The sequence below is a fragment of the Macrotis lagotis genome, chromosome 8 (genome assembly GCF_037893015.1).
Source record: "Macrotis lagotis isolate mMagLag1 chromosome 8, bilby.v1.9.chrom.fasta, whole genome shotgun sequence".
In the NCBI taxonomy this organism is placed as follows: domain Eukaryota; kingdom Metazoa; phylum Chordata; class Mammalia; order Peramelemorphia; family Peramelidae; genus Macrotis; species Macrotis lagotis.
The window spans coordinates 184,801,039-184,813,729 of record NC_133665.1 but is presented as its reverse complement, the minus strand read 5'-3'; the positions used below and the strand labels follow the sequence as shown (position 1 = coordinate 184,813,729).

Here is a 12,691-nt window from a genome sequence, read left to right as displayed (position 1 = left end):
AGCTACAGAAAAGTCCACAATAGAACCAAAAATGTCATTCTTCAAAGCTCTAAAATGGCTCGAAAATTGGCAAGACATTAGCAGTAGATTTTTCTAAAAAGGGAACAAAAAAACTCAGAATTTTCCTGTTTCAGCCACATCTAATCCAAAGTTCCCAGAATTCTCGGATCCCGTCAGAGAGTTCTGGGGAGTCGGCAGCATGTTGCAATCCCTTAACTCCTCATTTTGGGCTCACACTAATCTCTAGAAAAAGTCAAGTTTTCTGCATACCATGTTTCAGACTGGAGAAAGCTTCAAATTCAAGTCTTCCCATCATCCCCCACCCACCCAAATTTCTTTACTTCTTTTACTCTTCTCTCCTCAGGCCTATTTTATCTCTTTCATTAGAGGATGAGGATGAGGTAAACTCAATCTGACCACTTTGGCAATTTGGATACCAGTTTTAAGAAACTGGCAGCTTGATTTCCTAAGTTAAAGGGAGGTTTCAAGAATATGATGGGATTTTTAAGTGGATTTCATACTATTCCCTACAACTTACAGAACAGAATTCATCAATAAGCATTTATTAAGCACCTAATATATACCAGGAAGTAGAATGGATGTTGGACAGGGAGCAGAGACTGGGACCAACTAAGATAATATGCCAACATCTAGACGTTCTTTTATAAGCAACTCTCCCACCTCCTCACCTTTGCATAAACTATACTTCATGGCAACAACATCCTTGGCTCCTTTGTTTTTGCCATCTCTTAGAACTCCTAATGCCTTTCAAGACTCAGTTCTAATTTCAATTTTTAAGGCACAAGCTTTTAACCTAGAGTCCATGAAAGAGTATATGTATATAAACAAATATGCATTTAAATATATATCCTAAGTGTCTAATATAAATATTTCCACATTTTCCCTTATAATCCTATGTATTTTATTTTATGCATTTAAAAATATTGTTGAGAAAAATCTGTAGGTTCCTCCCAACTGCCATAAAAAAACAATCCATGATATTAAAGGGCTAAGAACCTTAACTGTTTCTGTTTCCTTCTCCTTAATCATGAGTGGCTCGCCATTGCCCCAGTTACCTTGCACAAGTTGTCCCTGCCAAATGTCAAGGGCAAAGTCTATTTCTCAGTACCTCAATATGATATCTGGCATGGAAAAAATGTCTAATAAATGCGAATTGTTTCTTTGGTTGCTTGCAGGTCAGTCCTTGGCTTTGTCAATAAAAACATATTGAGGGACAGGAGTGATGTAAATACTAAGGCCATGCCCTAGGATTCTGGACAACCATGAGTGGAAGCTCCTTAAGGGCAGGGTCTGTCTCACATTTTCTGTTTTCATTTTTGTTTTTCCCTCAGTGCTTAGCACATAGTAAACACTGAACATGTTTTTCTCCCCCATTCACTTACTAATGGCATATCATATTTTCTTGTATTACAATTTTGGCCAAGTTAAAAATGGTGATCAGATATAAAGCAACAGAGAAAAAACTAACTATTCTGTAAATTTCAAAGAGTCAAAACATAATTTTTCTAGAAAGAAACAAAAAATAAATAGCTCTTCAAAGAAAGCTAGTCCACTCAGTCATGGGGTAGGTGTGAGGTCTTTGAAATGAGAAACAGGAATGTTTCTATTGGATTAACTTTTAGATGCTGCTCTGTAGGGAAATAAATGGACTCTATCAGTTGTTACCATTATGCTGAATTACTGTCTATCCTGCAACAATGGCATATTTTAAAGTCTTTTAAAAGCCTCTAAAAAGTTAGCATTGTCTAATGTCAAATCCCAGAAATGCAGTTTTTATATCCACACCCATTTGAATCTCCATCAATTGACAATGATACTTAGGCTCCATTTAGTATTATGTAAATTTATGACCATGAATGTATTTTTGATTGGCAAGTGTTTGAAGGATCTAAAAAAGTACTCTAGAAGTCTAGATCTAAAAATGACCTTCAGGAATGTCCTTCCACCCTTACAAGCTTGAGGACCTTGATTCAGGCAATAACTGATCTGGTGAGGGTGTTAAATTTGAATTTCACTTTTGAAAGAAATAGCCTCTCCAGGCCCCAGTCCATTTCTTTGACTAGAACCAAACTGAACAATGATCAATGACAGATGCTAAGGCTCCAAGGAAGGGCAGCTACGGTGCCAGATCGGCTCAAAGGATCCTCATGCTTTCATATGTTACAGCCGCGGACTTTCAGAAATGACTTACGGGGTTGTACATCTGATTGAACAACTGCTCAGCTTGCTACATTGCAAAGTTGGGGAGGAGTGAAGAAGCACAGACAGGGAAAGAAGGAAAGATTCAGGAAAACAGCATTAGCTCAACCAACCCGGTGCATTCGCACAGAACTTGTCATTTAAAAAAAAAGGAAAGAAAAGAAAAAAAGACGAAGAAATTTCAGTTGCTAAACATTCCACGGTGAAAGTGAGAGGCAGTAGGGGAACAGAAATGTTGACTTTGGCTCCTTTAAAAGAATAGCTGGAATAAGAAATTTAAGGTTTGTGTTACTTTCCCTTTCTCAAGTCCAATAGCCCATGAAATAAAGAAAGCTGTCCACTTCGGATGATGCATGAAGTGCGGGGCTTCAGCAATGAATCACTGAGAGTGCTGTCGGCCAAGCTGGCAATTTATCACCCAAACTTCAAAGACGGTAATAATAAAAGATTAATTCAATCTTATCACTGAATTTATGGCTCTTCTTTTGTATTAACACAAGCCTGAATTTTCTATTCAATCAAGGGTTTTTTGGTGGTGGTTGTTGCTTCTTGGAAAGAGAGAGCTTAGCAAACGGTAGATTAGCAACGGCCAAATAGAGGCAAGCAAGGGACCCTAAGACAAAAGAGTCAAACATTTTCAAGTGGACGAAGAAGACAGAAAATTATTCCAAATCCCAAATGATTCATTGCCTGTCACTCTCTTGGATTATTCATTCAGAATCAGCAAAGGAAATGAAAATCTAAGAGATCCTTCATATCAGGATCCCGATTATATTATAGAGAGTCATCCTTAACTTTCTCCTATTACAATTTTTGAAGAAAAAAAAGTATAGACTGTTTCATGGACTCTTAATGTTGCAAATGTTCCTAAGGGTTGGACTTCTGTTCTATTTCTCTTAAATATCAGTTTAATGAGTTATGGGGCTGGAGTATCAAGGACAAGAGTTTAATCATTAAAGGGGTGCCCTCCCAACCCCCAGTTTCAAGTCATAATTACTAAAACAACATTAGGAGCCTTTTTAGGAAGTGAAATATTTTTTTTCCTGCAATGTGGGATGGTGGAAAAGAATCAGAGACCCAGAGCTGAAAGAAACCTAAGATGCCATCTGACCCAATCTCCTCATTTTGCAGATTAGTAGACTGAGGCCAAGGACATTGAGTGACTGGTTTACATTCATATAACTAGCAAATTTCAGAGGTGAGATCAGTAATCTCCATTCATTATAGTCCAATAAAAAAATTACTTTTTTTCTCTTCAGAAGAAAAAGAAATAGAAGAAAAATGCAATATTAACCTAAATTTTATGGCAGAATTTGGGCAGATTTCCACTGGGAATTTATGTTGCATTTATGTTATAATAAAGTTATGTTTCCAGTTTTCAATTGGTAATCTCTGCATTTTTAGTCACAAGCAACATTCTCTCTCTCTCTCTCTCTCTCTCTCTCTCTCTCTCTCTCTCTCTCTCTCCACCCAAACACTCTCAAGCTTTTATAACTGCTTATTTTTCCATGACTAAATGATGTGTTTATACATACATTCATGAAATGTTGGCTTATAATTTCAAATATTTCATGGAGATTTCCATTTTTTAGGTGATGGGTACTTGAGGTTTTAAAAGAACTATTTATTACCAAAAATTAAAGACTACTGGAAAAATATTTTAAACTTTTGAATTCAGTTAATGACATGGCCAAAAATAACAAAATTATATTTGCAGGTTAGCCTTTGGTATAAAAATATTTAAATTATAATTACCCTATTTCACCCCATTAATATGGACATCAGTTTGTTTAGATGATAGCGTGAGCAAAGATTTGTTGACACTTCCAAATTACCTTTCCATTAACTCAATGGATCCTATGTGGTCAGGTGACTGTGGGCCATTAATTTAATTCTAGTGCCAATGGCCAAGATGAATTTTTCAACATTCACAAGAACGATGCCGTCTGGCCTGGGATCTAAAGTGTGCTCTGTGCTGCTTACTGCTTCAGAGTCAGGAGGGAAAACCACAGTTTTTTTCTACTGTGGCGACCATGAAAGGGCCAAGGGAACGTATCGTGAATGATCCAGGCACTGATTTATCACATCGTTCAAAGCAACGTATGGGAGCTACAAGCATAAACATAGAAAACTCCTCCTTCAAAGAGCTTCAGGGATTAAATGGCTCCTGAAGGAACCCAAATTGAAAGCATGCAGTTCATACCAACAACTAAGAAAAGAAGAAGAGAAATTCCCAGATGGTACAAGGGTGGAATCTTTAGAAACACCTATGTTTTCTTTGGGGGCAGGGGCTTACTGTAATTTTAAAGTTCCTCCTTTCTCAGAAAGATCATAGTCAGTTTCGGGAAAGAGGCATTGGGTTATTAATAATGGCCACTCAAAACTTGTGGGTCAATTTTACTTCTTTTAAAACAAGACCATAACCCCAAAACACAAAGAAATGCAAATACATTTTAAACAGAAAGGAGCCTCGAGGATCAATTTCTCAGGCCATGGGCTTTGTAGGATCATGGGATCATAGATCTACAACTGAGACAGATCTCAGAGGCCATCAAATCCTTTATTTTACAAATGGAGAAACTGAGGCTCAGGGATGGAGCAGTAGGAATGAAATTGGAACCCAGATCCTCAAGTTCCTGATAGTTTCTTCCTTCAAAATGAGCTACTGAAACAGAGAATGGCCTGCTTTAAAGGGAGCAGATTGAACAGCTGCTGGAGGATTATTTGCTGGAGAGGGATGCTCCATGAAGATCAAGACTGGACTTGATGGCTTCTGAGGTCTCTTCTAGCTCTGAGTTCTAATCTCGCAAAGCTATGCTAATGTGCTGCAATAAAATTTGGTTATATGGAATATTGTTGACAGTCAACAGGATGGCATCTGGGTCTTAGCAGTCATAGTTGTCATAAGGGGATTCGACCCATTCCCCATGTCTCTCTGAATTGGTTCTGTCTACTTCCTATACAAACTAAATTAGCATGATCTTATTTAACCATTTCTCCAAATCCACTGCTAAAAAATGCTAGTCCATTAAATTTCCATTATACTTTCCATCACACCATTTTTAATATTCAGAACAATTTCACAGTTCCCATATGATCCCAGCTTTCACCTTATCATCCATCTATCAACATTTCCATAGCTTTGGAGAATAAAACCCTATTTCCCTCTGTTACAGATTACTTTACGTAAGTAGTTTAATTTTACTCCGAGCTGTACTGGATTCAAAGAAACTTTGATCTGGGCTTCTGATTGGCTGATAAAAGTGTTGTTGAAGGGAAACAGAGTACTTAAGTCATAACGTTCCGAGTTGGGCGAACACTGAATGCAGACAGACCCAAACAAGACAGGAAGAGAGACCAAGCCATGATTGGGAACGCACCCACAAAGAAGACTCCAGGCACTTCAGACCTGAACGCAGCTCTCGTCTTTCAGGAAGGAGCCATACATACAACATGCTATCCTTTGTCTCTCGCCTCCCCTCCCTCCCAGTCCCCCCCCCCCGCTTTTTTTCTGGAAGAATTGCCATCCACCAAAGCTGTCTGCTAATTGACTAAGCTGGTCGATGGCTACAGATTAAAAGTTATCTGGGCAAACTCTGCAGAGTTTCAGGACAAGAATTCAACACCCTTTTGCTGGGAGTGGAAGTTTATAATTTACTATGCGACCCTTTAATTCTCTGGTTTATTGCAAACATTCCCATTTATCTTGGACCAAAGTTTAGATTTGCCCGCCGAGTGACGGCTGGTTTTTATAATGTCCTTCACTTCCACTCTGGCATTTTCATCAATTTCTCAAGCACTCTTTAGACAGGAAACCTAACATAACTTTTCAGGTTCACAGACAGATTTGAGGCAGTCTCCTTAAGAATAAAGAGTGTTTAATTCTCCTATCAGCAGACGGCAAAAGATAAGCGGGCTGCTTGTTTTTGAGAACGGGCCTCGTCCTTCTCCATTACGGTCATTCATTTTCAGGGGAACAGTTTCTTGGCCTTCACTTACCTTCTTCAACTGCGCTTCCAACTTACTACATTCTTCTTTCTTTTGTTCTATGGCTATTTCCAGGGACTTTAATTTGGAATCCCGCTTCAGGCCCGCAGATGCCAAGGAGGAGGCATGCTCCTTGAGGTCAATTAGATTAGACTAAAAGAAGAAAGAAATGGGAGTGAGACAAGGATCAGTCAACAGTGAACCCCCTTTCCAGTGGAATGTTCTAACTCTGTGTATCACCATAAGCAGAGGTCAAAGAACTACTATTAGTCTTAGAGACAGTAAGACTTGGGTTCAATTGCCACCTCTGGGTAAACCTGGGCCACTCACTGAACTCCTCTAAGTCCCAGAGGGAAAGAGTCAGAAACAAGGATGGTAGAAAAATAAAAGATAACAATTTTAAAAAAAGTTTAAATCAGTTGCTGTTGATCTAAATTGGTAGTTGAGCTATATAATGATCATGGGTTCAGAGACATCTTGGAGACTGCCAAGTCTAACCTGCATCTTACAGATGAGCAAACTGAGGCCCAGAGATGTGGCACGCCCAGAGTCACCATCTTGGAAGCACTAGAAGCAGAGTTTCAACCTAGGCCTTCCTAACTCCAAAGCCAGGCCTCTATTCATTATACTGACCAGATGAAACCAAAGAATAAACCAAGAGAGGGATAATTAGGAATCCTCCGATGAAAAGAGACCCTTTATTTCTGTCTTTGAATAAGCCTGAATAGATAGAATGTTCTGATGCTTGACCTAATTGTTCCATCTCTCTGCAGATACTTGGCAGTGAGTATACCATCTGGCTACCTTCCCTACCACACCCCCATTCCATAGGGTTAAATCTATAAAGGGCTCAGCACAGTGTCTGGTATATAATGGGTGCTTAATAAATGCTTGTTCATGCAAAGACCAAAGCTCACCTTCAACCAAAGTTACCATCTGATTTTCACAAATTCTTTGTAATAGTCATTTGGTACTAATCATCTATGGCTCCATACATACACAGAAGAAGGAGAAAAAGGAGAGGAGACAGAGAGAATAAAGGGAGACAAGAGAGAGTGAGAGACAGAGAGAGAGAGTGAGACATACAGAGCCAAAGAGAGAGACAGGACAGAGTGGCCTGGGCTTGGGCCACTCAGTCAGCTACTTATCTGTATAATTCATAGTAGGTACTTATGAAATGCTTGCTGATTTGAACAGAATTGTAGAAAATATTTCCCTCTAAATATCTACTACTGAAAACCAGAATTTGTCATTGACTTCCCTTTCAATGGAGTCTAATAGAGGTCCAGCTGACCTCCCACAAAGGTCTTGATGAGACTGAACACAGAGAATGAGATTAACAAGAGCACTGAGCCCAACTGTGCAGACTGACCTCTTTCTCCGTGAGTTCAGCCTGCAAAGCATTGACTTTGTCCTTAAGATCCTTGTTCTCTTTTCTGAAGGATTCGATTTCCTCTAGGCGTTCTCGATCATCACGTTCCCGCTGTTCTTTCAATCGTTCAATGATTCTCTCCTATGGCAGAAGAGAAATGTAATGTGACATCAAGACTGGATGCTAGGTCACAGTGGAACAAGAAGGTGGGGTCACCATCAACACGATCTAGGATCTTTCCAGGAACAAAAATAAGGAGGTTTAAAACAGGGAGCTTTGGATATAAAGTAGAACGACTACAATAATCACAATGAGAACAATGCTATGACGGTAATAGCATCATTTATACAACATTTGGGGGTTTATGAAGTTGTACAGTCGGTCAGGTCAGTGTTAGACATTGGGTTAAACTGCGCAAGCAAAGACAAAAAAAGATCATTTTTGTCCCTGAGGAGCTCAAAGTCTAATAGAAGAAGATTTTTATACACCCACCCACACACACACACACACACACGGACACATACAAACAAACACACAATTTCATTTGACCCTCACAACAACCTGGCAAATAGATGTTAGTATCCTACTTTTACAGGTGAGGAAACTGAGGCAGGCAAGTTAAACGACTTGTCCAGGATCACACATCTAGGAAATATTTGAAATTGAATTTGAACTCTCATAAGGAGACACATAAACCTAAAGTGAGGACCAAGAACTATTTTCTAAATTTTGAGCAACTTTCATTCAAAAGCATTTATGTCAGATCCTCCCACCCAGGATCATTACTGGCTAAAGGGTGGAAAGTCTTTGAACTGGCTCACAAATATATGTGCGCATTCCTGGATGTTTAATGATGGCCATCAGGACAGCTGTGAAATGTCATTCAAGGCAGAGGAAAGTGAGCCCTCATTCTGGCCTCCAAATTTAATAGTTCCAAAGGAAACTCCCCTTCTCATCTCAGGATAATAACTTAACCATCTCTTGCCTTCAAAAAAAGAATGACTCTGGGCAAGGCTTTTACTTCCTAGATGACTCTAGCACTCTGGGTTATGGAAAAGATGACAACCTGCATTGGTCCCATTTGACTGTAAGCTCCTTGAGGACAGGGGTGCATAGTGCCTGGCATATGGTAGATGCTTAATCCAATGCTTATTAATTAATCTCTGCACCTGGGAGTTCCCAAACACCAACGAACGTACAAGTCCAGGACCTCTTTCTGTATAAGTGCCTCCAAGGAAATCATAGACCTTCAATTTTGTTTCTGAATTCTTTGGCCATTAAATCACCTTATATTAAGCCAGTAACAGAGTTTTAAAAAATACTAAGCAAGCATGTATGCTAAACTAATCAGTCACCTGACTTTATAAATTCCATTTTGGTCTTCCTTCCAGACCTTGTCAAATAGGTCAGCTTCATGATGGAGTCGATGATGAAGCTGGATCAGTAGGTAGGAATTTACCCTGGTGAGCCCTAAGGAGGTCCTAACTCTTTGAGATCCCTACTGTCAAGTCTATTTACACAAGCTTCAAAACTCTTAGAGCTGGGAGGAAGAAATGCCTAGGCAATTATAATTAACAGGTTGACCTCACCTTTACTACTAGCCACCTTTTGGATCACCTAAAAAGAAAACCTTTCTCACATATACCTTAATTCCCTCCATCATCTAATGTCTCCATTATCTAGAATTATATTTCTATGACCTCACAGAATAAGATGATTAATGAAGTCACATTCTCTTTGGGCTTTGCATTTAGCAGTTGCCTCAAACCAAGAGAAGATCTTATACTTTGAAACACTTGGGATTTCATAGGATGAAAGGTTTACAGCTAGAAGGGAGATCACGGGAGCTCTAATATATTCTTTTTTTTTTTTTTAACAAAAAAGAAAATCAAGACCACTCTATTCAGCAAGGCATTTACGGCATATTTAAAGTTTTTATGGCTAAAAATATTCATCAACTGGTAATTGATCTTAATAGGTAAAAACCCTCTTCTAAATAGAAAGGCTCATCCATTGAAAGTATATTACAAAGCATTAACTCAATCTGGATGAGATTTCTTAGTGCTCGCACTCTTCTGATCTGACCTCCAATAATCCAAGGTCACCTCTCCAGTGGAACAAAGAGCTTGGACAGGGCCTGGATGAAATAAGTTGTTGGCCAGTGACTATTCACTCCCCTCTTATCTTCTCTCCCTCTACCAAATCTGTCAGAGGAGGGGTCTCCAAAAAGTCCTCTTGAATCCAAGGCAGTATGCAAGACTGAAGTGTTGAAAGAAAATATAATTGCATTTCTATTTATTTACAGTTAAAAAATGAATTCAGCTTTACAAATATTTAAGATATGAATTGATGCTGGAGATTTTGCCCAGTCCCTATGTCACATGATCAGATGTCATGGACATTAGGGAAAGAACCCTAAGGTTAGAGTAGTAGTACCACAATACCGGGGTACAGGTAAAGAATGGCACCCTTATTTATTCATTGACTTTATATTTAAACTCATTTTAATTTATCTGTGCCCTGTTATATGGATTTGTAAATTATGTTGTCATTTCAATGAAAATAAGTAGATTTTTAAAAATTCCTATAAAGGAACAGAAAGAGGAAGAGAAAGAGAAAAAGGAGGAGGAAAAGAAAGAGGAAGAAAAGAAGGAAAAGGAGAAGAGAAGGAGGAGGAGAAAGAAAGAAGGAGAAGGGGAAGGAGAAGATGAGGAAGAAGAAGGTAGAGAAGAAGAACAAGATGGAGGAGATAAAGAAAGAAGAAAAAGGGGGGGGGGGAAGAAGGAGGAGGAACCTGGCTTATGCTTACCCTTTACTCCCATTCTCCTAATACAAGCTCTTCTCCAGTCACATTTCCTTCAACATTCTTTTTTTTTTTTTTTGGTAACAGAAAGCAATTTGTCAGTCTTTACATTTCAACATTCTTTATAAAAAATGGTGCCACACACTTGGTATAATTTTTAATACATTAGAGAGAGCCCTGCAAAACAAAAGGAGAGTATGGAAGGAATGGAGTCCTTTGCCTCCCATCCTCCCATGTCTGCTTACCATAGGTAGTTCCCCAAGACCCTGATCTGGGCCCTTGTTCTTTTTCTATGCTATCTCACTTGAAAATCTCATCAAATCCAGTGGGTTCAGGTATCATCTCAATGTATTTGACTTTCAAATCTATTTATCCAGTCTTAACCTCTCTCCTTAAGACTGGTCTACTATCACCAACTGTCAACTGGGCTTCTGGAAATCGTTGTATCAAGACATTTTAAACTCAATATGTGTAAGACCAAACTCATGCCTTCCAACTAGGCTCCTTCAGAAATTCCTTGCTATTTTGTTAATGGTATAAAGATGCTCCTGATGGTATCATCCTGAGTTCCTTCCCTGCATTCACCTCAAATAGCCAATTGGCTGTCAAGCTCTGTTGAGTCTTCCTTTGCAGCATCTCTTGAACCTCCTTCTCTTCTCTGGACCTGCCCCACTTTGGGACAGGCCCTCCATACCTGGATCCTTGTAGCAGCTGCTGCTAGGTCTCCTGACCTCAGGTCTCTCTTCATCCCAGCCCACCTTTCATTCAGCTGATTGTCCTACATGCAGGTCTGGTGTCACTCCCTACTCATTAAAATCTGGGCGGAAGTAGAAGAGTCTTCCTTGTCTTTTTAAAGTCCCTCAAGCTTGGTGATTGGATCCCATTTGAATTTTCCAGGCTTCTGACACTTTACTGCTCTCCACAACTGTGAAGGTCTGGCAGAGAATTTAAGGGATTTTGCATGGTCCTGGATCAAATGATCAGATAGAATTCCAACAGAGATCACAGGAGGCAACTAAGTCAACCTGGTCATAGACAACTGCTTAAGTCATATTCATAATAGAGATTTTTTAAAAAGTGAGAAATTTGAACCTGGGGCACCCAGCTCAAAAGTCATTACTTTTCCTACTGAACTCAAGAGAAAGCAGGAGGAGAAGGAGGATTAACCAGGAAGAGTGATTTAAGTGACCTGAATTGGCAATCTCACCCCCAGCACTTAAGATTGAGAGTTGGCAGGTCTTGAAAATTTCACAATTGAACATAAAATAATAAAAATGATAACTGACACAAAACACTGTGAAGGCTGCCAAAAAAAGCTCTATTCTCCACATTATCTCATTTGAGCCTCATGACAACTGCCTCATATTACAGATGAGCAAACTGAGGTGCAGAGAGTTGAAGTGAAGCCAACTAAGATCCCACAGATAGCTGTAACACAAACCAAGTCTTCTGATCCACACTCAGCATTCTGTCCATCATGGGATGGTGGGCAAGGACATTCAACACTCTGAACCTCCTTCCTCATTTATAAAAATAAAAACAGTGACACATAACAAATTCCCACTATATTGTCATGAGGGTCAAATGAGATAATGAGCATAATAACATTTTTTGAAAACTCTAATGCATCCTGTGTCAGTGATTATTATCTTAATTATTTGCACTGAAATGGGAAATTCTCAAAATCCCAGAATACCATAAGGCCCCTTTAAATCATTCAGCTCGCTCCTCTCACATTCATATGCTCTTCAAGATTTCTGGATGGACTGGATGAAATTGATTAACAGGCCAAGTAATTTCCAAGGATCCTGTTTGGGAGAGGTTGGTTTAGATTAGAGTAATGATCTGCCAAATAAAGAATGAATTGGACCGAATCCCAGAATGGCTTATGTGTCATTGGGATCTAAAGCAAAGCACTTATTACATCCCATTCAACAGCCTGACCTCAGATGCCAGCAAGGCCAGCTTGAATCTGATCAAGGATCTCCCCCACCTCCCCCCAACCCCACCCCCATTCCCACCCAGACAAATGCTCACCCTGACTCTACCTGAAAACCTCCAGTAGCTGAGAAACCACCTTTTCTGGGGCAGTGGACTTGGGGATGACACTAAGCATAAAGAAGCACGTCTAAATTGTCTTCCAGCTTCTTCTCTTCGGGGCTCAATGGTTACCTGCTTGGATCCAACAAATAAGACTAACTACCCCCCTCCCCTGTCCCTGCAATGAGAGCTGAGCTCAGAAGCTGGCTCCTGGTCACTTCTTGCCCTCTTCTTGCCACTTGTGAAGGGGAATCTCCACCTCTTACTGT

At 39.6% G+C, this 12,691-nt stretch overlaps 1 protein-coding gene across 1 annotated transcript in view; it reads right to left on the bottom strand.

Annotated features, from left to right (window-relative positions):
- ERC2 (ELKS/RAB6-interacting/CAST family member 2) overlaps positions 1-12,691 on the bottom strand; it is a 1,119,475-nt gene that overhangs the window by 586,168 nt on the left and 520,616 nt on the right. The window contains 2 exon segments of the mRNA XM_074199159.1: positions 6,220-6,360; positions 7,580-7,720. Coding sequence (XP_074055260.1) covers positions 6,220-6,360; positions 7,580-7,720 — 282 coding nt within the window.